The sequence below is a fragment of the Eleutherodactylus coqui genome, chromosome 1, assembly GCF_035609145.1.
Source record: "Eleutherodactylus coqui strain aEleCoq1 chromosome 1, aEleCoq1.hap1, whole genome shotgun sequence".
Classification (NCBI taxonomy): Eukaryota; Metazoa; Chordata; class Amphibia; order Anura; family Eleutherodactylidae; genus Eleutherodactylus; species Eleutherodactylus coqui.
Window position 1 is genome coordinate 470,347,396 of NC_089837.1, and position 27,584 is coordinate 470,374,979.

Sequence of the window (27,584 nt, forward strand, 5' to 3'; positions counted from 1 at the left end):
AACAGAAGAACCGGTTTATTTCTTTCCATAATCGATAGGCTAAATCTGTGGTCCGATTACATTCCTGATAAAGCCCCCCCCACATCGGTGAGCTCAGTCTGCCATCTTCCCCTGGCCGCTGTCCTTGCTCTCCTAGCTACGTAGAACATGGTGGCGCTGAAGGGCGAGAAATTACAGCTAAAAGGAGGACTGAAACTATAAAATTAAATACATGATTGAAGGGCTGAGGGTGAAGCTTCAGTAATCCTATAGAAAAGCACTGGGGTTTGCTCGAGGGTCTTTCTGGTTTCTGTAACGGACTGCGAGCCATACGCCGAGAATCTGAAAGAGAAAGCAAAATAGGTTTATTAGTAAGGCAGTTACTTCTTATATGGATGGTGTAAACCAATAAGGTCCTTTATAATTAAATTCAATCTGAATGGGTGAAGTCTGCTGCAGATCTGCACCAAATCTGCACATGTGAACACACCGTTAAAGTGTGTTGGCGTACAGAAGAGCGGACCCATCACCATACTATTAAATGGCACAATCAAGGAGTGATCAAAGAATGCATCGGGCATACACAGTAGTCCATTGTATTCTTGAGAACACTGCCCTGTCACCGGCTTGCTGGCTGCTGTGTATCTGAATACACTGGAGCCTGTCAATCAAATTTAAAGGGCCACTCTGGCAGAAACACATTTTTCCATCCCTGCCACCCTCAGCCAATTAGCAGAGTATTATATGAGCAGCCAGAAACTGTACCATCTTTGCCAGTCTATATTCACCTAAATAAGCTACAGGGCATAAGTGCACAGGAGGATGAGCTGTGATCTCCTCTATTATAGCTGTGTGATCATCATCAGTAACTGTGATAACAGGGTCTGTGTCGCCCACTAAGCAGTTTTTGTGGTAGGGATCATGGAATAATAGCAGCACGCAAAACTGTGAGACGGACTAGAAACAGAAACCCAAGTCAGTCTGAGCTGGTCAGCATTGATAGCACATGGCCAGGAGTTTCAGATAGAAAGGAATAACTGAGCTAGACGAATTCTATATACTGGGGGGCTAGCTATATCATGAATGGGGGTGGGGTGTGTGTGTGTGTGGGGGGGGGGGGGGGGGGGGGAGAATTTGGAGCCTCCTGGGACAAGATATGGAAGAAGTTGAAGATACTGTAAATTGTAGATTCACTGTTCCTGCTATTGCATCATTAAACAAAATTTAGTGAAGGGACTGGTTGTTCTCGCGTTTCCTGTTCAGAGTTCATGGACTGTACCCAAGTCGTGTTTAGCAGAAGTCATTGGTGCTGGCCAAGATTTTTAAAGCTGACTAGGAGATGCTGTAAGAGACACCGCTGCTACTAGAGGGATCCTGGTATGCCGCTTACAAGTTATCACGCATCTACAGGGTGCAGATAACTTTCTGATTGGTTAGAGTCTGACAACTGGAACCCCCACAGCAGTCCTGAAGGTCCGGCCTTGAATGGAGTGGCAGCTGAGCAAGTGGAACCCTCCATAATCCATATTTCTCGGGCTAGCTGCAGATTCCAGTAGTCAAACCCCCACCAATCTGAAAGCTATGCTCCCACAAAACCCCTTTAGGCTGAAGGAGCCCAATCCAAAAGCTGCAACAGGGCTCCCACATGCCGTTTGTGGACTGGTATTTTCTGATGATGCAGAGGGGCCACTGGGACCCCCCCCTCTCAGGCACCAGTAAAGACGGCTCCATTGCATCCAAGAGCTTCATTCGCTTATAACGGATGTAGGCAGGCAGCAATCTGAAGAATTGTTCAGTGTGTGCTGGCAGTGGCTGAATGAGGAATGAGAATTCATTCATCGCTCAGACATAAAAATCAAATAACGATTGGCCTGTGTAACAGCTAGTCATACATACTGCAGCAAAAATTATGTGTTAGCTTTAGTCTGTGGGGCAGTATGATAAGGACAATACCAAATATAGGGCAGTAAAAAAATATATATTTAAAAAAAACAAAAAAAACCACACACTTATTATTTATTTTTTTAATTCTTTTCTCCCGCCATGTTTATTTTTCCGTCGATACAGCTGTGTGAGCGCTCGTTCCTATTGGCAGCACTTTGGGGTTCATAGGGCTTCGTGAGCAATTTTTATTAGAGGTTTTCTTGGACACAAAGTGACCAGAAAAGAACACGTAATTCTGGTATTGTACATTTTTTCTGATAACGTACAGTGTGGGATAAATAATAAATTCCTTTCAGGGAACAGACTTTTGCAGATGCCCAAATGCATTTTTAGATTTTTTTTTTTTTTTTTTTAGAAATAAAAAATTTTTTTTTTACAATTCCATTTTTTTTTTTAACTCCCATTGGAGACTTATACTTGTATGTTAGGGGAATGAAGGGGTTAATAAATGTTTGGAGTGAAAACATGGGCTGATTTTAAGGGGTTAAAAAAACAAGTGTAATCTCATTGTAGGACACCAGAGTGTTCAGGGTTAGCTGATCCTTGGTAGTAAGAGGGATTATGTCAGGGTCAGCAGCTAGCAATTTGTTCTGGTTACAGAAAACAAATAAGTAAGAAGAATGTGAAGCGCGTTGGGTGTCCGACGCTGGAGAGGTCTAGTTAAAGAAATCATGTCAGCCAGGGTAAAGCTGGAGGTCCATACAACTCCAGGAAACCGCGCTGAACAAAGTGAAACTATTCTAGCAGCGACAATTCATAAGCAGATTATCAACAGCACGCCGGTAGCGAGGCAGAGGGGATGCAGAGCCACTGTGGGAACTACGGACAACAGCACTCCGGTAGCGAGGCAGAGGGGGTGCAGAGCCGCTGTGGGAACTACGGACAACAGCACTCCGGTAGTGAGGCAGAGGGGGTGCAGAGCCGCTGTGGGAACTACGAACAACAGCTCCTGAGTAACACACTTAGGCCTCTCTCAAACAGGCGTTTTTGTACAGCGTTTAGCGCTGCGTTTTCAGTACTGTACAACGCTCCCATTCATTTCAATGGGGCTGCTCACACAAGGCTGAAAATGCTGCTTTGAAAAAAAAAAACTGTTTTGAAAGCACTGCATGTTTTATCTTTGGGCGTTTTCAGCTGCGAGTCTTCCATTGAAATGAATGGGCAGCGTTTTCAGTTGCGTTTTTGCAAACGCCCTGTGTGAGAGACGCCTTATGCTTGAAAGACCACTTGACGGTCAAAACGTGGCATTTTACTGAAAAATAAAGCATTTGTGATTTTATGCAAACTATTCTAGCAGCGAGGAAGGATGTCATTCTGGCCGAGTACAGGATGTAGTGCCAACTCTGCAGTGTAAGAGGCGCAGTCTCTCCCCCCCCCTGTATTTTTGGACTGTAACTACTGCAAAAATCCGTAGAAGATCCGAGAGTACACAGAGGAGACCATAAACATGTCTGTGTGGCTGCACCTTCAGGCTCTGTTCGCACCTTGTTGGAGGGCTGTGGATCCCTTATTAACAATCCAATTCTCAGAATGGTTCCTAGAAATGCGAACCATCAGCAGCCCGGGACCTCCGTTAGCCTCTGAATGACACGGCCCTTTTTATGCCCCACTCACGCCAGTGACGTATATGCGCTATACAGGACACACGGTTGCATGCCACCGTGCCCGTATTGGCGATTACTACTGTAGTATTTGGCACTGTGGGGACAGCTCACATCGGCGCAGTCCTGGCAGCGCCATGTTTCAGTAGGCGCGCCATCCGACTCAAAGTGAAATCACACATTTCAGTGCACACTTCTGTGCAGACAGAAGCCCTTGGTGCGCACCAAAATAGAGCATATTGCTTTTTTTCCCCCATGCTCGAAATGCGATTTTGTGGCCACAAATATGCCCATAGGTGGCCGCCCTTAGAATTAGGTTTTTTTTTGCTTTTCACTTTCAAAATTCATGACTTATTTTTCTAGCGTCGGAGAGCTTGCTCTTTGCATGGCAAGTTGTATTTTTCAAATTGTATTAATTTTACGATCCAGTGTACTGGAAATGAAACCTTAAACCCCTGCTGGCCTGGGAGCTGCGACAGAACATACATTGGCTGGCAGGAAGACGACTGCCGGCAATGTACGTAACCTCACAGGAAGGAGAGGAATCAGCCAGCTGGAGCGGAGGTGGTGACCCCCTCCCCCGGACTGCAGGAGACAGGAAAAGATGGGGGAGGTGAAGATCTGTTAAGTAGACTGACGGGGTAGAATAGGTCAGTATATAATTTTTAATGACAGAACCCCTTTAAGGAAAAAATAAATAAAATAAAATTTGTAAGTGGGGTGAAATGGAAAAATATTCTGCCAACCTGGGGGTGGGGGGTGGGGAAATAGTCCTATTTTTACAGTGTGCACTATGGTAAGAATTACATAACTTTTCTTGGGTCAGTATGATACCAAGTTATATATATTTTTTTTTCTGTACTGCTCTTAAAAACAAATATATTTGAAGGAAAAAAAATTATTTTCTTCTGCCATCTTCTGACCATAATTCCCCCCCTCTGTCGATAGGGTTGTGTGAGGGCCACACAGGACATCCTGTAGTTTCAATTGGTAACAATTAGAGATGAGCGAGCATATTCGATAAGGCAAACTACTCGAGCGAGTAGTGCCTTATGCTAGTATCTGCCCGCTCGTCTCTAAAGATTCGGCTGCCGGCGCGGGTGACAGGCGAGTTGCGGCGGTGAGTGAGAGAGGGAGAGAGAGATCTCCCCTCCGTTCCTTCACGCTCTCCCCCGCCGCTCCCCACCCCCGCCAGCAGCCGAATCTTTAGAGACGAGCGAGCAGGTACTCGAATAAGGCACTACTCGCTCGAGTAGTTAGCCTTAGCGAGTATGCTCGCTCATCTCTAGTAACAATCTGAAGGTTATATGACTTTTTGAATGCTTTTTGTAAATTTTTAATTCTTGGGGAGATGTGTTTTTATTATAGTTATGGAAAAAATGTTTTCCAATATGAGACTTGTGTATACAGCAACATGAAGGACATTATACAGCAGGACTGAGCAGTGTATCTGTAAAGCCAACACAGAGGCGAGACAGTAGGATCAGCATCATCTGTGTGGCTTTCACACTCTAGCTGCTCTCTCCTCACCTTTGCGATGGAGGAGGTTACATGCTGCCCAAAGACATGTATGGTTGCCTGCGTACAGATTTTATCGGCAAACTCACAGTGCAAAAGGGAAGAGGTGGCATTTTTCTGTAATAAGTAGTACACTTGTACTACTGAGTTATGAAAAAACAAATTCCCAGTAGCATGAAAAACTATAATGTTATATGGGGAAGAAGCGGAGCCTCCGATGCATATATGTGAACATGTTTGGCAGTTTTGCGCTGTGACGGTGAGGTGATGCACTGGGAACAGCGCAGGACAACCCACCTGAAAGCAGATATGTGTAATATTACATATATCACATTCAATATTCTGTCAGTATGTTACCATTTAGGAAAACTATATTACCTCTGTAAAGCTGAAGAAGAGTCCTACACCCCCGAGGATTTTCAGGGCTTCATCAGCGTGGATCAACGCTTTGTTGCCGCACGTCTCACATGATTTCATAGTAATCTTACAATCCTGAAGGTAAAGGACAGGAAGAACATCAATAAGCAGAGACACGCAACTGAATGATCAGCAGGGGGATATTCAGACAGTTCTCAATTAGACAGTAACTGAGCGCACACTTACAGGGGGTACAAAAACTAGTTACTGGGGTCTTCCAGAATGGGGACTTTAAGTCTGGGTTCCCAATGAGCATAAATCTCGCGGAATGTTCGCAGCAGGTCCGCACGGAAATTCTGCAAGATTTCTGCAGCGGAAAGGCTGCTTCAAAACCCGCACAGCAGCTTGTCCACCTATATTCTGCTGCGGAAATGGCGATACAATTGACATATGGCAGATTTGAATTCCGCACCATGTCATTTCTGTGTGGCTTGTCGCAGCGTGTGAACGAGATTTTTGCAAATGCTGTCCACTTTGTTGCTTAGTCTTGGGTTTAAAAATGCATGCAGAAAGTCTGCACGGAAATTCCACCCAGTGTGAACCCAGCCTAAGAGTAGGTTTACACTCGCTGATTTGCTGCGGCCTTTGGTGCAGCAAATCAGCAATGTGTGACCATATCCTGAAGGGGTGCTGCCATCCTGGCTTTTCATAGCCTAGATCGGAATCTGCAGCTATACTTCGTGGCCACTTGGCAGCTACTAACTACAGAAAGAGCCGGGCCCTTCAGCTCCCATTGAAGTATATGGAAACTACGTAAGCAGCCGGCACAGCCAGCACCGTTGTTACCCTTCACTTGATTCCCCGCAGCTCCTGTTCCAACGGTGCCAGGTCCGCAGCTACATTAGTCTTTCGGCTCCAGTGACGATGTCCCAACACGAGGACATGTGAACGCTGCAGCCATTCACCAGCCGATTCTGAGTTACAGAGCCGATAACTGGCTGCCCCTGTGATAGGACATAACCGCTGGAGCATAAGCTGCGTGCAGTGCGGGACCAGGCACCGTTGGAATGGGACTTGCAGGGGCTTCGACCAGGTTGACATGTGTGAAAATGCCAACTTTGTGCGGACACAGCGCTAGAACCGGGTATCTAGAGAGTATGGGAAACACGGCACCCTGCCCCCCCCCAAGCCTTCAAATTTGAGCCCTATAATGTAGTTTATGAAGCTCAAAATATGATGACCGGTTCCCTTTAAATTCCCTTCACAAGCCCATTTAGACTTTATGGGGAACGAAAATACGTGAAAGGCAGAGTGAAAGCACCACAAATGTAAAGAAGAAGAAAAATAAATGTAAACTGATCAAATTCTAAAAACGGTTATTAATGTTGACGAGGAGCGCGCTGCTCACCGCTTGGCAGAATGCAAACTCTTCGTTATATTCTGCTACTTTGCCGGTGACGTTCAGCCATCCACAACAGCCCAAAGTCTTCTCCGTTTCTCTCCTGGTCGCATTGCTCATGGTAGTCCATGCTTCGTTAAGAAACCGCTCCTGTAGAAAGCAAAGTAGTGCTGGTCATAGCGGAGGTAGGGGGACCAAAAACACACAAAATGCAGGGCTTCTAATAAATAGATAAGGTGTGCTACTGGAAGAATAGGACTCAAGTTACCGTTACACGGGGTGAAAACAGATTTTCGGTTATAACGGTCTTGTGTACGAGCAACTACTCACAGGGCAAGAATTACCTTAGTAGACACTTCTTAAACAAAGGGACTAGTGAGCCACTTCTTGCTTGGTATAAACAGGCATTTCATAGAATGGTAGAGTTGGAAGGGACCTCCAGGGTCATCGGGTCCAACCCCCTGCTCAGTGCAGGATTCACCAAGTCATCCAAGATAGATTTGTCCAGCCTTTGTTTGAAGACTTCCATTGAAGGAGAACTCCCCACATCCTGTGGAAACCTGTTCCACTCATTGATCACCCTCACTGTCAAATAGTTTTTTTCCATAATATCTAGTCTGTCTCCTCCATTTGTTCCTCTTTGAATGACTACCTGCTCACTGTGAATGGAGGCGCGCGGCTTGAAGAGATCTCAGGCCTGCTCCACCTTCACTCATTGAATGACTATTGCTGCTGTGTGAAAGCATGGTTGCTAGGTGCTTATGTGCCCGACTGTCAACCTACAAAACAACATCTCAATTGACTGTTGTTGAAAGGGATATATTGTTTCCAGTGATATCAGAGGGTGATCGCATTGTTAGTCAATGGCATAACTGACAGAAACCTGCAAAAATGTCCGCCCCCATGATCACATACTAGCAATGCAGATAATCCCACAAAACACATATGCATACGTGTGCACACATGCAGACTACCTATTCTGCACCGCTCACTTTGGGTTTACAGCACCTTTAGGAAAAGGTGTCTATAATTTGCAATAGCCCATTTTGGCCCATGGCAACATCTGACACACGTGGGTTCGTATGCAGTGGGATTTGGAGCCGGGCCCGCTCCATACCCAGTGGGTGTCAGCTACCAAAAACAGGCTAAGCTTGACTGCAGATTCAGAGAGAACTTGAATCTTGACAGCTAACAGTTTAGATGCTGCAGCACTTCCAGATAGCGAGGGCCAATAGTACCTGCATCTTGGCCCAAAACATACCAGCCCTCACACAACCCCACTGGCAGGACAATATAAAGTAGCTTTTGAATTGCTTTCTATAAACACCTACATATAATGTAAAAAAACAAGCCCTCATACAGCTACGCCAAAAAGTAGAAAAAAGTTATGATTGTTTTAAAAGCATGGAGGCAAAAACAGAATGGACATGTCTCCAAGGGATTACAAACCACAAGCTAGACTGACAATGGGGGGGAAAAGGGGTCCCTTACCTGTTGAGATGAATTCATAGCCAAGCAGGAGCAGGAGACCACCAGTTGAAAAATAAAGATGAGAATTAAAACCACCATATACTGACAACAGTTAAGGAAGCTGAACCCGGGGATTTAAAGGGAACCTGTCATGTTGAAAATACAAGTCTGTTCTGTAGGCGGCGTGTTCTAGCAGGAGGGGCTGAGCAGATGGAGAGTTTTGTGGGAAAAGATTCAGTCTAACTTGTATTTTATCCATTTTTTTGCTCTGCTCATTCTGAGTTTACAGGTCCAGTGGGCGGAGCCATCAGTGATTCACAGAAATCTCTGTATGCACAGATAAGACCGCCCATTGGACTCCTAAATTCAGAATGAGCAGAGGTGTAAATGACTAACGCACAAGTTGGACTGAATCGACACACACACACACACACACACACACACACACACACACACACACACACACGCACACACACACACACACACACACGGCCAGCGCTTTCCATAGCAACGCTATGAAAAACTTCAGACAGCCTGATTCGCCGGCATCACATCTGTGGACAGGCGCCCTTAAGAGTCAAGCAAGAGGAGCCAAAGCCCCTCCGAGTCAGCACATCACTACCACAACCCGGCCTCTCCTGCACATCGGGAACGGAAGCACTGATATCTCAGAAGTAAAGGCTCATTTACAGGAGCCAATGATCCCTCAAATGACAGTGAGTGACAGCTTTGAGCGATCATTTTGCATAAACTATTAAGTAGCTACTTAAGTACCAATTAAGTATGCAAATGAAGCCTTCCCTGAATGAGGTTAATAGCCCTAGGCTCTTATCTGTGCTCAGATCCTTTGTTCTCCACAATGCTATCAGCACTTCCCTTGGAGAACTACTGAAAAGAGTGAAAGACAAATTTAAGGTTGGACTGAATTTAAGGATCAGCTAGCAGTGCACAAAAAGTGCACGAAGGGCGCATATTTAGACCCAACGATAATCACTAAAACGATCACTTTTCAGCAATCATCCCTCTGTGTAAATGGGTCTTAAGACTTTCTGCAAATTTGGAAAGGGAGCATTATTTTTTAAACCCATATCTCTCCACTAAATGTTCTTATCAGCTGATTGATGACCACAAAAGTCATTTGCCTTGAAACAATGATCATTTAGACACGCACTTTTTCGTTTATTCCATTGTAGGTCTGTCAGGAGGGTCTGGAAAGGCCTAGGATTTGGTCTGCGGATCGCCTATTGTCCATTTGCCTATACCCCTTCTTTAATAAAGCCTTCTGACTGGTCAGTATGGCACGTTTGGTGTGCCAGCATGACCTGCCATGTGACGGATACCAACACAGCTTAAAGGATACAATAAACAGCATCACTTGGTGATGACTAACTGCTCCAATTAATCCAATGATGGCAATTAGAAGAAGGAAAACTCCAATGGCGATGACTCCGCCGATGATGTGGAGGCTGGACACTATCCCGAAGCTTTTGCCCCATGCTGCCACTCCAATTAACAGGAGGCCCACCAGCTGAAAGAAAGGAAGCAGCATTAGCACCGGTATACAGACTTACCATAGACAGAGCGGCAATAGGAGAATATCTACATCTTACTACGTAACCTAAAGAATGGAACTCACCGACTTCCTAGAATGAAGTCTTCTATACAACCAGTATACAGTTACATCTTGCAGAACGCATTGCGATACGCAAAACCTTCACACGAGCGCTGTCCACTCGCAGTACAGCCGGGTGAAAAGATCGCGGCTATACTGCATGAAAGATCGCGTGAACGGGTTAATTCCAGCTATTTTAAGTAGCCCGTTCACATGATCCGAGGTGCGCGTTTTCCAGCTCCCATAGGAGTCTATGGAAAGCACGCACCAGAGATAGGTCAGGTCCTATCTTTGCCCGCACCACATGCCTTATCTTTGTTAGGTGCACAAATTTAGCCCACCTAACAATCGTTCATGTGAACGCTTCTATAGGAACCCTAATGGTCTTGCTAGGATTTACTGCAGCTTTTTCTCAAAAAACCAAAAATATACAAAAACAGGTCAATTGGCTTCATGTGCGTGTCAGCAGATGGGGTTACGGTTTGTATTGCTACCCTGTATCGCCAAGTCAAATAAAATCACGTCTCCACAACCCCCAGGCCGGTCCTTCTTCCACAAGCCCTGCGCAAGTCCTTCTGACCGAAATGTGGACTAGAGCTTTGATCCAACAGCGCTTATCTACTCCTCTGTTGATACGAATCCATGCTTAGTTCAAAACTACAATTAGACGACTCCTTTACGTTCTACAAGTGCAAACTATTGATGGCGTATCCTTGGGACTCCTACCAATCTACTATTGATGACCTAGCTCACCACTTGGGATCTTGCTGATGAGTCATTTGCTGGGTTGGTGAGCTCATGCACTGAGTGGATTTCTGCAGGAAGCAGACAGCTCCGTTGCTACTGTCGTGGCCAGGCTTGGTAATGCAGGCAAAGTGCCTACTGAACTGAATGTAAACTGTACCTGCAATACCAAGCCTGACCACTGAAGAGAGAACGGAGCTGTCCGTTTCCTACAGAAATCAGCTCTGTTCATGAGTATACTGGCCTTGCAAAAAGCTAATCAGCGGTGGGTCCCAGATAATGAACCTCTGTCAATCTACTACTAGAGAAGAGACCTGTGCTGGAGTGAGGTGGTGAGTTCTATATTTTTCCTCTCTCATTGTCTTACAATCTACTACTAATAGCTTGTCCTACTGATAGGTCATCAATAGTTTACAACTAGAGATGAGCGAGCACGCTCGTTTAAGGCTGCTACTCTTATTGCGTAACTGTGTACTCGCTCAAGCAGCATGCGGGGGGAAGAGTGAGGCCCCCCCCCCCCATGCTGCTCAGGTGAGTACACAGTTACTCGATCGAGTAGCAGCCTTCAACGAGCGTGCTCGCTCATCTCTATTTACAAACCTTTAATAACTGCAATTCATATCAACGCAGCGATCTATATTGTGCCCCATCTTCACGTACAGTAAGACAGTAAGTGCAACACAATCCTCTGCGCTAATGACATCAGTGTTTATACATTTAAAGGGGTACTCCCATATTGGCCAATTATGGTAGAGATGACAAGACCCCTCTACATGCAGCGGCCAGAAGCAGGCAAACAATTGTTTGCTGCGCTACATGGTTTCTGGAACTCTATAGAAGTGAGCTGAAGTTACAGACACCGAGCGGGACCTGCGTGCCAACTCATTCTAGTAACTTTGGAGTTAGAGAAAGTGTAGAAGAGCCCCCTGGCTGTCCCTATATGCCCAACCGCCACAAAAGTTACAACAAATCTGCTTTGTAAAGCCACAATGGAAGAAAAAAAAATGTTTAAGTCTTCTTGCAGGAAAAAAGCCCAAGTAATACATTCCCTTAGACTAACCACACACACACGCTAATGAGTCTACAGACTTGTAGCGGCACATACTTAAATTCCCTGACACCTAAAAAAATTACACATGTAATTAAAAATCAAATACCAAAATATTTGCAGTGCAAAAAAAAAAAAAAGCAACCCTGGAGGCTAAAGTCAGACGAAGCCGAAACACTGTAGCTTCTGCACCCAGACCAACCCGCAGCAAAGGGGATACAATGTTACCAGACAGAACATCCCTGCAGACATAGATCACCCCATCAGGCAGAAGGCGACAACTCAGTAAGGCCGCCTGCACACGGGCCGAAAGCCGCCACTTCCGCCATTTCCGCCACTGAAAGTTTGCATAGGAGTGCATTACAATACGCACTCCTATGCAGACGGACGCGGTTTGGCCGCGCGAAATCTCACGCGGCAAACAAACCGCAACATGTCCTATTTTTGTGCGGGGCACGCACTCACCCGGCCGCCGGCTCCGGTCTGCGCATGCGCCGGCTGCGCCGCAGCCGGCACATGAAAGAGCTGGGGCCGCCAGGCGCAGGAGAGTACGCGCTCGTCCCTGCAGGCTCTCGGGTCGGGTCCCGCGGCGAGAATTCTCGCTGCCGGATCCGACCCGCTCGTGTGCAGGCGGCTTGATCGTTCAACTAATGTCATTTATTCCCATCCCAGGGGCGATCCCAACAAGGTGTAAGAGGAGCGGTCATGTGCCTTTTATTCACCGCTGTAGGATGTTCTGCCATCTTCCTCCATCACATAGAAGCCGCAGGAGGCGAGTCATGTAATATCTATGTAATCATCTGGATGGGTAGGACACAGATAACCGAATACAACAGGTTTTCTAGGTACTTTTTTCAGTCTATTAAAACGAGAAAAAAAAAAAAAAAGTTGGAAAACAAAATCCAAGGCCGCATTCTAGCATCTGCCAGGTCAGCGATCCAGAAGGCCAGGAGACCCTGTGACACTGATGACGAGCCAGCACACAGGACAAAAGTCACACAGAGGAGGCCCAGCAGCTTACAATACAGTAATACTATAGCCAACTTCTCACTGGTCATGAGAGGGTCTGAGACCCCCTAAACTCATTGCCAGTAAGATGTACCTCTTGCTTAGCTGCAACCTGTAAGGAATAAACAAGTAGTCACTGAGGCAGAGGGAACATTTAAAACCTAACTGAAAAGTTAATAGTAAACCAAGTAATCTTGAAGATATGCTACCTTTTAATGGCTGACAAAAATACATGATGTTAATGCAAGCTTTCACCCCTACTTAGGGTTCTTCTTCAGGCTTCAATGAAATAGATCCGAAGAGGCATGCATTATATAATGCATTGCCTCTTCGGATCCATTTCATTTAAGCCTGAAGAACCCTGAGAGGTTCCAAAGCTTGCATTAACATCATGTATTTTTGTCAGCCATTAAAAGGTAGCATATCTTCAAGATTACTTGGTTTCTCTTAGAAAGTATCTGAAACTACGCCTTTGTTTTCCTCAAATCGTTATGTGATCTCAATTCTGACCAACTCAGATCTGCCTGGGGTTATGGATTCATCCTCTAGTCAGTTTCTCAGTTTTTGTGCTACAAGGATCTACCACAGAACGTGCATAGAGGCGGACACAGACACTCCTATCACTGTTACTAGTGATGATCACAGTTATAATTGAGGAGATCACAACTTATCCTCCTGACTGTATAGTTAAAGGTCTGTAGCTTATTTAAAAGACTAATAGCTAACGATAATTAAACTTCCCCCAGCAGGCAAAAATGGTATCGCCTCAGCGAATGCATCATGGGAAACATGTGAGAATGAAAGCAAAAAAATCTCACCATCAAGAGGGTGCCAGAAAAGCATCAGAGAGGGGGCTGCAATATGCGGAGTGTGACAGGTAGTCAGAGAAGGAGGACGCAGGGACGGCAAAATGTGTTTGCACCGGAGTGGCCCTTTAATCCTCACCAGTTGAAACACAGCGATATCTGATCCCAGGGCGAAATCTTTAAGAATGACCTCAATTTATCTTGAAATTTCCTTCATGAACCCATCCGAACACCAAGTGCACAAAAGGAGTCCGTTACGTTGCTAAAGCAGATTAGTACAACCATCTAAGGCCCATGCCGCATACAGTATATCCACGTCGGCCTCCATTGGGGTATCAGACGAAAAAAGTTGGGGCCGTCACATAGAAGCACTTGGTCTAAAGAACAAGCAGACCCCCGGATTATTTCATAGAGGACACAGTAGTCACAGGCTGTTTGAGAAGTGGTGGGTGAAGCACCCAGCTGGCACCACAAGGGTGCCAGCTCATCAGCTACTCTTGCCCACTATGGGCCTTTCAGTACCAGGGTCCTACTACTAAGAGCGGACATACACTGTACAGCGTGCTACACTGTCTGCGTGGGTCCGATGTTCTACCTCATCTACCAAAAAGGGGAAGTGACACAGACGGCTTCCCCACGACTAGCCAGAGCCCACGTACAACTGTCACATGGCATGCAAATCAGAACACAACAGAAAACTTTCCCCTTACACCCACTTTTTCACTTCCTCTTGGAAGTCAGTCGCAATTTTGAATAACATTGTTGCCTCCCAGCACCTGCATACGGCATTCGCATGGACCGGTCAAGAGGCCGCGTGAATGTAGTCGCGTACATGGGGGGGTCCAGGTCTGTACTCCTAGATAGGTAGCAAGAAGCGTCACCTGCCCAGGAATAACTAGTCTCCGGAAACACGGACCCCTCCAGCCTGTAGGTCAGCATCCCCACAGACACCCCACTCCACCAGCAAGTACTTTCATGGTGGCATAAGGCCTCATTCACACGGGCGTCAAAGTCTGCGATTTTATCACAATGCAACAAAAATCGCATGTATGTGAAGGCCAGGCTTTCCAATGGGTTCCTTCACATTTGCAATGTTTTGTAGCATGGGACATTGCTAGTCCAAAACCCCGCTGGTTCTGCATCCCATGCTTCCCTATGGAGCCTTCCTCTCTGTTGCATTGCATGAAAACACGATTCTCGCGTGGTGCGACGCAACTTTGACAGTAGGAAATCCTACTGCCAAAGCCCCTAACCTAAGCCCTGGCTGCAGGCAAGAAAAAAAAAAGTGTATACATCACCTTATAAGCGCTGTCCGGCGCTGCTGCAACCTCCTCCCAGTCCCCGGCACTGGTCTTCTTCATCTCTTCTGGCCGGGGATTGAAAAATCCCCGCCTCCTGGAAGTGCTGCCTCTGAATGGCTGACGCTTAGCCAGTTAGAGCCAGCACTCAATGAACCAATCACAGCCATTTGAGTGCTGGCTCTGATTGGCTAAGCGTCAGCCAATCAGAGGCAGTGCTTCCAGGAGGCGGGGAGTTTTCAATCCCTGGCCAGAAGAAATGCTGAAGACAGCTGCTGGGGACTGGGAGGAAGCTGCAGCAGCCCCAGACGGCGCTTCTAAGATGATGTTTTTTTTTCCCCCTGCAGCTAGGGTCTTATATTTCAAGCCCCCACCCAAAAATCCTTGAAAGTGGTGCTGCAGAGTTACGCAACTTTGTAGCGCTACAAAATAACAGTATTGCAGCGAGAAAACGCAGCGATATCGCATGGACCAGCGATGCGTTATTGCTGCAATGCTGTGTCGCCCGTGTGAAGGAGGCCAAAAGTTATCATCACCTGATGAACCAGCGCTTGCTCATCCGGCAGCTGATCTTGGGTTTATTGACAAGGCCCGATGGTCAGGTAAACGCCCGTGCCCAATTATCATCAGGCCAGGTAGGTGTTCAATAGAGCCAAAGATTCTATGAAGGCCGCTTCAAGCCAAAAGAGAAACAGACCTTCCCCAAAAGGGGTTTCCCAATGACGGAAATTACCTAGAGGTAACATGAAAACCACCTAGAAAGTCCCTGACTCCTCGGTCCCGGGCCGCTGCCCATATTTGTACATGCAGTTTACTACATCGCTGAATGCTGCCTTTGTACATTTGGCACAAGGTGAGTCCACATCGGCCTTCACCGACAGACTCCCCCCAGGTTTAGAAGTTCTCGTTTGAGGGAGAAAACGAAGACTCTTGTTTATAGACTTTCCTCCCCTTCCATCTTCCTCCCATTCTCCAAACTCCCACCTCCTGTGATTGCCACTTTCCTTGGTATGCCGTGTAACAGCCAAAGAAGAGTCAATCAAGGTGGATGGATGCATGGACCACCGGCTCATGAATAGGCCGGACCTACTTACAGCCCGGCGCTGCAAATGCTGGACTTCTCATGCTAGGTTTTGTGCTCCAGATCCACAGCACATCCACGGCTCCACAAGAGAAATGCCGCTGGATCAGAGTGTCCGTCACATCTTTATGTGAGGATAAAGGACGTGAAAGTTTATTGCTGCGACTACAACAAAACTGTGAAAAAGCCATCATTTAGGGAAAAAAAAAAACCACCATGGCATTTTTGCAGCAATAGACTTGGATGTAACCGCACTGTGTGGGTGAAGTCCATAGAAAGCAAAACCCAGAAGCTCATGTAGTTGTTGGCGTGTCTAGTACTCCGCCCTGTGGTTACTGGCAGCGGTCAGGGAATGCTGTGACCGGTAGTTACAGCCGGAGACCAGCGCCCTGCAGTAGTCATGTATGTTGGTGGCTATGGAAGAATCACAGATTTTAATGGCTGGCAGCATTGGCGCACGTTTTTATCTTTGGGCATGCAATCACGCACGACTGGACTCTGTGTGCCGCCATACCACCTCCTGCTGCACTCTTCAGGTTTACATGAAGAAGGTTTGTTCCACTTCTTACCATTGATGACTTTATCTTCAACATCACCCCCAGCGATCAGCTGCTCCCTCAAGACCCTGTTATATACAAAGCGGCCATCTTGCAGAGAGCGCCGTACGTTGTGCAGTGGCCCTGCTTGGTATTGCAGGTTAAGTCCTATTCACTTCTATGGAAGAGTTCCTACAAATACCAACCCGAACGTTTGCATGACGTACAGATCTGTCTGTGTACTGGAATGGCAGCCCCAGGAAGCAACTGACTGAGGGTCCCATGTGGCAGACCCCCACCTATGGCCCTACTGATTAGAGCCTCTCACACTGTATATGTAGTGTACGCTTATTGTATGTGCCAGGAGAGTATACAGATCCACCTCCATTCATCCCGGGCAGCGGCCTGCAATAGTGCCACCCGCTGCACTACCCCAGTGCAGATACCATGCGGGAAGCCGCCCTTAAAGGGATTGTGCCGCGATAGGATAGGGGTTACACAGTGTCAGCAGCTGGGACCACCACTGATCCCCAGAACAGGACGGAAGCGCAGGGAGCAACGGTGGCACACGGTCACCGCTGCTCCAGTCAACCATTGGATGACCAGAGACCCCCGAGGCTTCCCCCCCCTTTGGTCTTAGAATCCCCCGCTTCCTACATATGTGCGCCTTCCATATTCACATATCACATGAAATATCGCCTTTACACTACCAAAGCTCTATAGCGTAATAGGTAGTATAAAGATGGCGGCGACCCAAAAAAACTGAATGGAGGGAGGGCAGAGAAGATGCAGGCGATACCACCCCCCCTCCGGGATGGGGAGAGAGTTCCGAAATCGGAGGGTGTTTTTACGGCTGCTTACAGGGGCGGAGCTGCTGCGCATTTACCGCAAACCGGATGAGTTACAAAATCTGCCCCAAAAAAATAAAAAATCTGCCAAAATCCACACGACAAAAACCCGTCCGGCGACCTGCGGACCGCATCCTCTGTGTTGCGAACGACTGCGGCAGCACGCAGGCAGTCATGCTCAGTACAGGGCTTTTTTCTTTATTTGTATTTCCCCACGCTGTTGCTTAGCAACCCGTAGCCTGTACATAACACTTGCATATCGGGTGCGGATCAGACACTGGCATCAATGGAAGCCCTCCGAAATTGTCTACCAGCCACAACAGCAGTCTGTGAGCCTCCGGGGCAGACAATGCTCTGTGAGCGCCGGACTCACCATGTACACCACGTTGAGCGCACACAGCGCGTTCTTGGAGCAGGTGAAGCCGCCGCACACCATCCTCCTCCCGCTGCTCCTCACACCGGCGCCGCTAGGAACGGGGATGTCTCTTTAAGAGGGAAGGCTCTTCTCCTTCCTCCCTCTGCACCGCTAGCCGGTGACGTCACTGCTGAGCGCTCATTGGCTACGCAGCACGCAGCCGTCTCCGCATCCGGCGTACAGTAGTTCCTAGGAAGTCCCTCTTTCCGGCGTAGAAGTGACGTCAGCGGAAGTGGACCGTAACAGGCGGCCATGTTGCTCCACCCGCCTCTCCCTTTATAAACACTGCGCTGAGATGCGACACATAACTGTTCTTTGTTTGCTCAGTCCTAAATAAAGGATTACAAAAATGTATCAGAGAGCAGAGGTTATTGCTGCTGACAGCGATTGTTCTCAGTGAGAGAAACCACGTAATATTGTGGATATGATACCTTTTACATGATGTTACTAGCAAGCTTTTGTGTCTTCTATCCATTCTAGCCTGATGAAGGATCGATAGAAGACTTGAAAGCTTGCTGTAACATCATTGGTTACAATACAAACAATGTGTTTTCTTGTCCCATTGAAAACAATTCTAAAGGCAATGCGAAAATATAGGTCATGCCTAGAGATGAGCGAACCTACTCGGCCACGCCCCTTTTTCACCCGAGCACCGCGATTTTCGAGTACTTCCGCACTCGGGCGAATAGATTCGGGGGGGGGGGGGGCACCTTGGGTGAGTGGGGGGTTGCAGCGGGGAGTCGGGGGGAGAGGGAGAGAGGGCTCCCCCTGTTCCTCGCTGCTACCCCCTGCTCCGCCATGCCTCCCCCCGCCCCCCGAATCTTTTCACCCGAGTACGGAAGTACTCGAAAATCGCGGTGCTCGATGGAGTAATTACTCGAAACGAGTAGGTTCGCTCATCTCTAGTCATGCCGTAATTTTTTTCCCACACCGCATCAATGACTCCATTCAAAGGGGTTCATATTCGTGCGAGATTTGTGTGCCTCATAACGCACAACTCTTGCATGATTTTCTCGGCCTCAGACTGTGAGCCTAAAGCCGGATCCCACCTAACTTTTGGGGAAAAAAAGCAGAGCATGGCATAAACGATTAAAAAGTCACAGTTTTGGCCCGTGATAGAATTCTGGAGAAGCCGGATTATTTAGCAGACAGTTCAGATGTCACATGCAGATCGGTGTCCATCAGGACCGTTAGCGACCGCTGTATGCCTTCGGCTACTTTCACACGTGAGTTTTATCGCGGCGACTTTGCCGTGATAAAACGCCGGCCGAAAATAGTTACCATCTAAAGCACATGTGTCAAACACAAGGCCCGCGGGCCGAATCCGGCCCGCTGCCTCGTTTCATGTGGCCCGCGGCGTGCCGACGCTGCTCACCACTAAGCTATTACCAGCTGGAGTGCTGCAGCTCCCCGCTGGCATATTAACATTTTTCACAACACTTCTGCCCTATTCAGCAATTCCAGCAACCTGATTGGTTGCTTGGTGAATCAGCCAACCCAAACAACCAATCAGGCTGCTGGAACTGCTGAATAAGCAGAAGTGATGTGGAAAATGTTAATATGTGAGCGGAGGGGAAGCAGCGCAGACAGCAAGGAGGAGGTAAGTATGTGGTTTAGGGGGCTAATGGTGGCTGCTGGGGGGAGTTAATATGGTGGCTGCTGAGAGGGGGGGTTAATGGTGGCTGCTGAGAGGGGGGGTTAATGGTGGCTGCTGAGAGGGGGGGGGGGTTAATGGTGGCTGCTGAGAGGGGGGGGTTAATGGTGGCTGCTGAGAGGGGGGGTTAATGGTGGCTGCTGAGAGAGGGGGGGGGTTAATGGTGGCTGCTGAGAGAGGGGGGGGTTAATGGTGGCTGCTGAGAGAGGGGGGGTTAATGGTGGCTGCTGAGAGAGGGGGGGGTTAATGGTGGCTGCTGAGAGAGGGGGGGTTAATGGTGGCTGCTGAGAGAGGGGGGGTTAATGGTGGCTGCTGAGAGAGGGGGGGTTAATGGTGGCTGCTGAGAGAGGGGGGGTTAATGGTGGCTCCTGAGAGGGGGGTTAATGGTGGCTGATGAGAGGGGGGTTAATGGTGGCTGATGAGAGGGGGGTTAATGGTGGCTGCTGAGAGGGGGGGGGTTAATGGTGGCTGCTGAGAGAGGGGGGGTTAATGGTGGCTGCTGAGAGAGGGGGGGTTAATGGTGGCTGCTGAGAGAGGGGGGGTTAATGGTGGCTGCTGAGAGGAGGGGGTTAATGGTAGCTACGGGGGGGGGGGGTTAATGGTGGCTATGGGGGGGGGGTTAATGGTGGCTGCTGGAGGAGGGGGGTTAATGGTGGCTGCTGGAGGAGGGGGGTTAATGGTGGCTACTGGAGGAGAGGGGTTAATGGTGGCTGCTGGAGGAGGGGGGTAAATGGTGGCTGCTGGAGGAGGGGGGTAAATGGCGGTGGCTGCTGGAGGAGGGGGGTAAATGGCGGCGGCTGAGAGGGGGGGGTTAATGGCGGCTGCTGAGAGGGGGGGGTTAATGGCGGCTGCTGAGAGGGGGGGTTAATGGTGGCTGCTGAGAGGGGGGGGTTAATGGTGGCTGCTGAGAGGGGGGGGTTAATGGTGGCTGCTGAGAGGGGGGGTTAATGGTGGCTGCTGAGAGGGGGGGGTTAATGGTGGCTGCTGAGAGGGGGGGGTTAATGGTGGCTGCTGAGAGGGGGGGGTTAATGGTGGCTGCTGAGAGGGGGGGGTTAATGGTGGCTGCTGAGAGGGGGGGGTTAATGGTGGCTGCTGAGAGGGGGGGGGTTAATGGTGGCTGCTGAGAGGGGGGGGTTAATGGTGGCTGCTGAGAGGGGGGGGTTAATGGTGGCTGCTGAGAGGGGGGGGTTAATGGTGGCTGCTGAGAGGGGGGGGTTAATGGTGGCTGCTGAGAGGGGGGGGTTAATGGTGGCTGCTGAGAGGGGGGGGGTTAATGGTGGCTGCTGAGAGGGGGGGGTTAATGGTGGCTGCTGAGAGGGGGGGGTTAATGGTGGCTGCTGAGAGGGGGGGGTTAATGGTGGCTGCTGAGAGGGGGGGTTAATGGTGGCTGCTGGGGGGGTCACTATTAGGGCTTGTTCACATGGGTATTTCGGTAGCACAAATACGCTGTGTATTTGCGCAATCAAAAATTGCTAATGCCTGCATATTTGGGCACGGAAAAAAGAACGCAGATGGGCCCACTGAGATGGTGCCCAAATATGCAGTGAATACATAGGTTTCCTGCGCATTCACCACGTATTTGCGCGGCCCATTCACTTCAATGGCCTATTGGGGTGCGTAGTACGCAACAAAATAGGTCCTGCTGTGTGACAATATACATCATGTGAATGACTCACTGACATCAATGGCTTCTATTCACTGCATATTATGTACGCAAATACGCTTGTGTGAACGAGCCCTTACTGTACTGTCTTACAATTACAATCGGCCCTTTGAAGGTCACCATAAGCCCGATGTGGCCCTCGGTGAAAATGAGTTTGACACCCCTGATCTAAAGCTTTGGATTCTGAGGCATTTGTTCTGGTGCAGAAAGTCGGCCGGCCATAAAAGATAGCGAACATAGTGTGCATTCCAGCCGACCGCATCTACGCCATCTGGAAAAGATAGATCCTGTCCTATCTTTTGTTGGAATATGCCAGTCGTTCCCATAGACGTCTATGGGAGCCTATAGGAACCATTAGAAAAGGGAATGGGGAGGGAGTTTAGCAGCGGCTCGCATTGCTAAAGTTCCTCCCCTTGCCAGCAGCTCCCATAGGCTGTGGAGGGAGGAGGGGGAGTTTAGCATGGCAAACGCTGCTAAGCTTCCGCCACCATCCCCTCCCCTTGCTGGCTAGGGCAGAGAGTGGGTGGGAGTTTAGCCTACTAGCTCTGCTATACTTCCCCCCTGCCTTTGCCGGCAAGGGGTGGAGAGGGGAGGCAAAGCTGAACTCTCTCCCCCGGCCGACAGTATTTCGGTCGTCTGAATGGGTGAGAAAACGGGAGATGTAGCCACGGCTTGGTTACGGCTGCCTCTCGTTCATGCGATTTTTTTTAATTGCAATTCGGGCGGCCTTAGGGAGGCTTCACACAGGTGTATTGCGATTTTCGGTTGTGTAAATACGCTGCGTAAATACAGAAGTGCGTGTGTTTTTTGGGCAGCGTATGTACGTGTTATGTATACTTAATACAGCATTTGGCACATGAATACACATAAAGCTAGGACATGTCACAATGCTTTTACCCAACAGAAATACGCCGCGAAGATTCACAAATATGAATGAACCCCTTGAAATTAGTACAAAAAAAAAAACGTGTGTAAATACGCAGCGTGCACTCATGTGAATGAGCCCCTAGGACGGCTTCACATGGATGTATGTGCATTTGCGTGCGCCTCAGTTCAACGTACTTGCGCCGTGTACGAGTCCATTTTGCACACGCACCTGTGTATCTTACAGTACTTTTGCTGCCCGCAGGGCATGTCTATTTGCGCACGGTTGACGAACACGCCCCAATTTAAATGGCTTTTTAGCCTAATAAGATTGCAGATGTGTTCTTTTTCCAGCGGAATTGCGTAGCGTATTGCGCATCTCCTTGCATATTGCGCACATTTGCGTACCGCCCACTGACTTCTATGGGGGCTCGTTGTGTTCAATTGCACACAAAAGTAATTCTGTACTGTGGACATGCCAGCCATCGCGTCGACGCACATGCGCAGTACACATTATGCTGCGCCATCGCTAGGCGATGACGCGGATCCCGTGACCTTTCTGCCATGATGAGTGCAGAAAGGCCGCAGGTCGGACGGCTTCTATTGACTTTAATGGAATCCGCCTAGAAATAGAATATACCGCCATTATTTTCCCCACAAGCGGAAAATCACAATTGATTTCTGCTCGTGGGCAGGAAAAAACACTTTCCCATAGCATACTATGGCAGGTATTTGCTGTGGAATCCAGGGGCGGGCGCCCGCTTTGGGTTCCGCAATGCAAATCCGTCCGTGTTCAGGCGGCCTTCGTAGTTGCCTACTTCTGGCCTTCTTGTTGTATCGTCTATCCATAGATAATGGTTCTCTGCCATTTGCTAAACTTCCAGATGATTTGTGTGACCTCTTATTTCTGCCAGATAAAGCATTCAGAAATGCAAAAAGTTACATTAAAAAAAGGAGAAATTAGACTTTCACCGCCGCTCTCAGTGCTTTCATTGTCTAAATGTAATTTATTACAATATAATACATGCAGTATATTAAATAGTAACATAAAATAGTGCAATACATTTGAATGTCTCAGGATTGCCACCTTGTGGCTAGAGGTGGTAAGATGGATATTTCTCATCCTTTTTTCTTAAAGGGGTTATGCATGCTTTAATCCCATCAAGACTAGAGATTTTTCATTTTTTTAGGGTGCATTACATGGGCATATACCCGCGATTTTTATGTACATCTCATCACATCACTTGCAAGTGTTCAAGTGTGTGAAAAATTCACATAAAAATCACCCTCTATTCCCTATCAGAGCAAAAAAAAATGGAATCACACTCGTATAAATCTCGCATTTACCTTGTGAGTGCAATGCAATTTTTTTCTCCTATAGGGAATAAAGAATCTCCCAATAATTGGACATACTGCAAATTCTCTAGCTGGCAGTATGAGAATAATCCCTCATGTAAACACACCCATTCTTCTCACAACTGATTTCTGTGCATCTTGCAATGCAAATTGTAATAGGAAAAACCAGATGGACGCCTTACAGACTAGATCACAATGTTATCATGTTACTATGAAAGGTGGCCGAAATTTAACTGTGTGCTAAAAACTGTGCTAACAATTTGGTGAAAAAACTGACAAGAACAAAGACAACTAAGGCCCAATGTCCACGGGCAGATTTGATTTCCGGCACCCGCGCGGAAGATCCGCAAGCCAAGCCGCCAATAGGGATGCATTAGCGGATCGCACAAGCAGGAGAAAATCGCAGCATGCTCCATTTTCTGTGGATTCCCGCACAGAAGGCTTCCATTGAAGTCAATGGAAGCCGTCCGATCGGTGGCACACCGCAGCTGACACTGTGCCGCGGATCCGCGGAAAAGCAGGAGATTTGAAAAAGAAAAAAAGGCACTGTGCATGCGCTGTGCTGAAGAAGGAAGATCGAGGCCCGTGGTGGATCTGGAGAGGTAGGAAAATATCCCATGGCCACAGGCACGCACGGATTCTGTGCGGGATTCCAGACTCAGAATCCATGCGTTCCGTAGACATTGGGCCTAATACGTGGTATAAAGTTAGACAGAAGTGCAAAAGATTTATCATCCAGTATGAGTCACTAGGATAAGGCTGGCGTATTTTTGGTCTGTCTCTTTAACTACTGCACTAACTATTAAGCCCCATTTACACACACAGATGATCGCTCAAAATTTGTCAGAAACTGACAGTTTTGAGCGATCATTTTGCATTAGCTACTAATGGGCTAATCAGCCCATTAGTATCTAACTAGCTTCATTTGCATGTATTTAGAGAACAGCAGGCGGTCTGTCCTCTAAATATATCGCTATTGTTCTCCAGTGGGACAGCAGCTGAAAGAATGTTATAAGCACTGCCCACAGAGAACTCAACGTCCGATCCCTCTTATAAGGGATGACAGATTTTACACTGTGCTGAACTCAGCGATGAACGAAAAGTGCACAGTAAGTGCATGATGGGCACATTTACACGCAACGATTATCGCTCAAAAGATGGCTTTTATTGTTTTAATTTCTGTCCTGATTTTTTAATGTACACGTATATACAGCTGGCCGGTGTGGAATTCTGTGTGTAGAACACGTAGCATCAGGATGTGAGCACTGATGGAAGGAGAAATCCAATATGAGCTCTAGCACTCTACGTTACTTCAGAAGGGTCGGTGATCCGGGATTATTCTGATTGCCAGATTGGAGTCAGGAAGGAATTTGTTTCCTCTTAAACAAGGAAAACTGGCTTCTACTTCATTAGGGTTTTGTTGCCTTCCTCTGGATCAACATAATAGGCTGAACAGGATGGACATATTTTTTTCAGCCTGACATACTATTTTGAAAACATATCTGTATTTAGAACATATTAAACAATTGTGTATACATTTTTAAAAACTACTTACGAATTTTGAACTACTGAGAGCTCTTAGTCATAGCATAGCATGTCATTCTGCACAAAACAACTCCCTCTTACTAAGCGTTACATACCAGGGACACCTTACGAGACTTGTCATTATGGAGAGTCTCAGGATTAGGGCTCCTTCACACTGCCATTCGCGATATCGCTGCCAGAAAATTGCGGCAATATCGCCTATGTGATCATGACATGTTTGAGCGACAGCGATGCTGTTTCTGACAAATAATCTCGCATCTCATTGCTGCCGCTTGCGATTTTCTCGCGCGATAGACTATAGGAGTTTTTTAATGTTAAAAACACATTACATTGCATCGCACGAACATCGCAAGTTCGTTCGTTGTGATAAAACGGAGGCTCTAAAGGGAAACATGGGTGATAAAAACAAAAGTAAAAGGCAGAAAGAAAGGGAAGGCAGTGATTTACAAACATCACAGGACAGAAGACATCTTAAATGGGAATAAAACCATTGGAAAGCATTGAATGGCTGTGATTGGCTGACACCGCATGAGTTAGCCAATCACAGCCATTCAAGGATGTCATTGAATTGCTGTGATTGGCTGGCGCCGCGTGTGTTAGCCAATCACAGCATTAGCTTTCTGGAGGCGGGGATTTCAAACCCTGCATCCAGAAAGCAATGCTCTGTCGGGGACAAGGAGGGAGCGACAGCCTGCAGCAGCGCCCCAGAACGCGGGGGGAGGTGAGTAGTGATTTTTTTTTTTTACACCGTATTCCAGGCATATAAGGCGACAGTTGGGGGATCGTCCTATATGCCCCGTCGCCTTATATGCCGGAATATACAGTAGTATTATATTTTTTTCATCTCCCCATAATGATTTTGTGACAGATTATATAGTTATATTAACCCTTTCCAATCCACTGTCTGACGTCTGAAGACATTCTGAAGGCTGTACGGCTCTGATGTCGGAAAACGTCCGGCAGGGTATTCTTACTGTAGATTACTGGCTACTCTGTTGTCGGGGGCCTCTCCAGCATGTCACATAACGCAGCACTGGCTCTAGCCAGCAGATGGTGCCATTGTATAATGGCAGAAAGAGAAAGCCCCCTAGGAAACCCTGAATGTAAAATTAGATTGCAAAGGGTTAATACCTGCTGTATGGTGTTAATGCCATAAGGTTAGCATCACACAAGTGTATGTGTATTTGCGGAACAAACATTGGTTTCTTGCATGTGCATCAGTGTATATTTTGCTGGTTTTTGCTCGTGCAAGCCATGTACATTTGAGCGCAAACAAATACACACCGATGCTCCCAGCCATTGAAATAGCTAAGTAGTTTAACGAGTTCAAGATGTGTTATTTTCCATTTGCAATTGCGCAGCGTATCACATACCCTGTTTCCCCGAAAATAAGACAGTGTCTTTTATTAATTTTTGCTCCCAAAAATTCACTAGGTCTTATTTTCAGGGAATGTCTGATTTTTTTCATGAAGAAGAATTCACATTTATTGTTGAACAAAAAAAATGAACATTTTTATATACTGTACAGTAGTTGTCATCACAAACCAGCAAAACCAGACAAACTGTGAATTTCTTGTTACTACTCTACAATCAATGGTACATTTACTGATCCCGATAGTTATGAACACAAAGCAAGATTTATCCAATGACAGTCATGTCATCATCTTCTGGAACATCAGCATAAGAATCCAAACCCTGAATTTCCTGGTGATTTTCCTGTGACTCTATTTCTTTCAGAATCATTGGCCCAAATCTCTCATGTCTAGCAATAGCACTGTCCTTAAATGAGTACTTCTTGTCCTGCCCGACTCACACACAGGGCCACAAGAAATAGGGGCTGTAAAGTACCTGGCTCCCACACACTCTCTGGAGACTGTAACGGTCCCCCACAGCAGTTCCTGGACCACTTGTACAGCAGGGACAGTATTGCAGCTCCCGGCCACCAGGGGGAGCTCATCACAGCAGACTCGCACAGCAGGGACAGAACTAGGCCTTACTTTCGGGGAAGGCCTCATTTTTAGCACTTCAGCAAAACATCTACTAGGTCTTATTTTCAGGGAAACACAGTATCTCATAGTGTACTGCGCATGTATTTGCGCATTCCCTTTGACTTCTATAGAGACTTTTGGCATGCAATTGCTCATGAAAATAGAACATGCAGAATTTTTTTTTTGCGCAAGTCAAATGCGTATTAAAAATACGTGCATCTAAACGAACCAATTAAAATCAATGTGTTCTATTCACTCCATATTGCATGCACAAATACGCATGCAGATTCGCCGGAGTGAAGCTGACCTAAGGCTTCGGTGCGTATTTTTATGTCAGTGCACTAGAAGGCAATGTTCTTCCTGTTAATATAGACTCATGCATACGCAAAAACGCATACAATCATGTAGTGTGATGGTGTGCAAATCATTATCTGACAGTAGGAGTTGTAGAAGGAGATGGGATTCAAAGAGAGACCATTGATTGGCGTAATAGGTCACCTGACTGGGTGTCGGTAAGCTGGGTAAGGAAGAAGCGGTAAGCCATGGGCATAGTTCAGGGAAGAAGGAAGCCTGGCATTATGAGTGAGGTAGGAAAAGCGTAAAGTCTATAGTCAGTCTAAGGCCTCTAGCACACAGGCGTTTTTTCGTGGCTGTTTTGCCACGATAAAACGCCTGCCGAAAATTGCGACAATCTGAAGCATTGGATTCTAATGCATCCGTTCAGATGGGCGATTTTCCGGCACGTAAAATTGTCCGTCCGGAAAAGAGAGCGCATACGGTGTGCATTCCGGCCGGCCACTTGTCCCATCTTTTTACTGAAATACGTAGCCAGTTCTCACATGGAGCCATG

The 27,584-nt window shown here is 47.3% G+C and overlaps 1 protein-coding gene across 1 annotated transcript; it reads right to left on the reverse strand.

The window, feature by feature from the left end:
* On the reverse strand, nucleotides 1-17,803 carry TSPAN31 (tetraspanin 31). Its single transcript, XM_066584397.1, has 6 exons — nucleotides 17,623-17,803; nucleotides 9,629-9,796; nucleotides 8,290-8,370; nucleotides 6,808-6,948; nucleotides 5,421-5,534; nucleotides 1-321 (listed from the first exon to the last, which is right to left on the reverse strand). Exons 1-6 carry the CDS (start codon nucleotides 17,683-17,685, stop codon nucleotides 247-249), a joined length of 642 nt encoding a protein of 213 aa, XP_066440494.1. The 5' UTR covers nucleotides 17,686-17,803; the 3' UTR covers nucleotides 1-246.
* Between the last annotated feature and the right edge of the window lie 9,781 nt (nucleotides 17,804-27,584).

What these genes read in the sequence shown, in the direction of transcription:
- TSPAN31 (XM_066584397.1), bottom strand. Translation starts at nt 17,685, where the DNA reads ATGGTGTGCGGCGGCTTCACCTGCTCCAAGAACGCGCTGTGTGCGCTC. An exon ending in ACCAAGTGATGCTGTTTATT is followed by an intron (nt 8,371 to 9,628) that starts GTATCCTTTAAG and finishes AACTGTTGTCAG; the next exon opens with TATATGGTGGTTTTAATTCT. An exon ending in AGTTTGCATTCTGCCAAGCG is followed by an intron (nt 5,535 to 6,807) that starts GTGAGCAGCGCG and finishes CTTTACCTTCAG; the next exon opens with GATTGTAAGATTACTATGAA.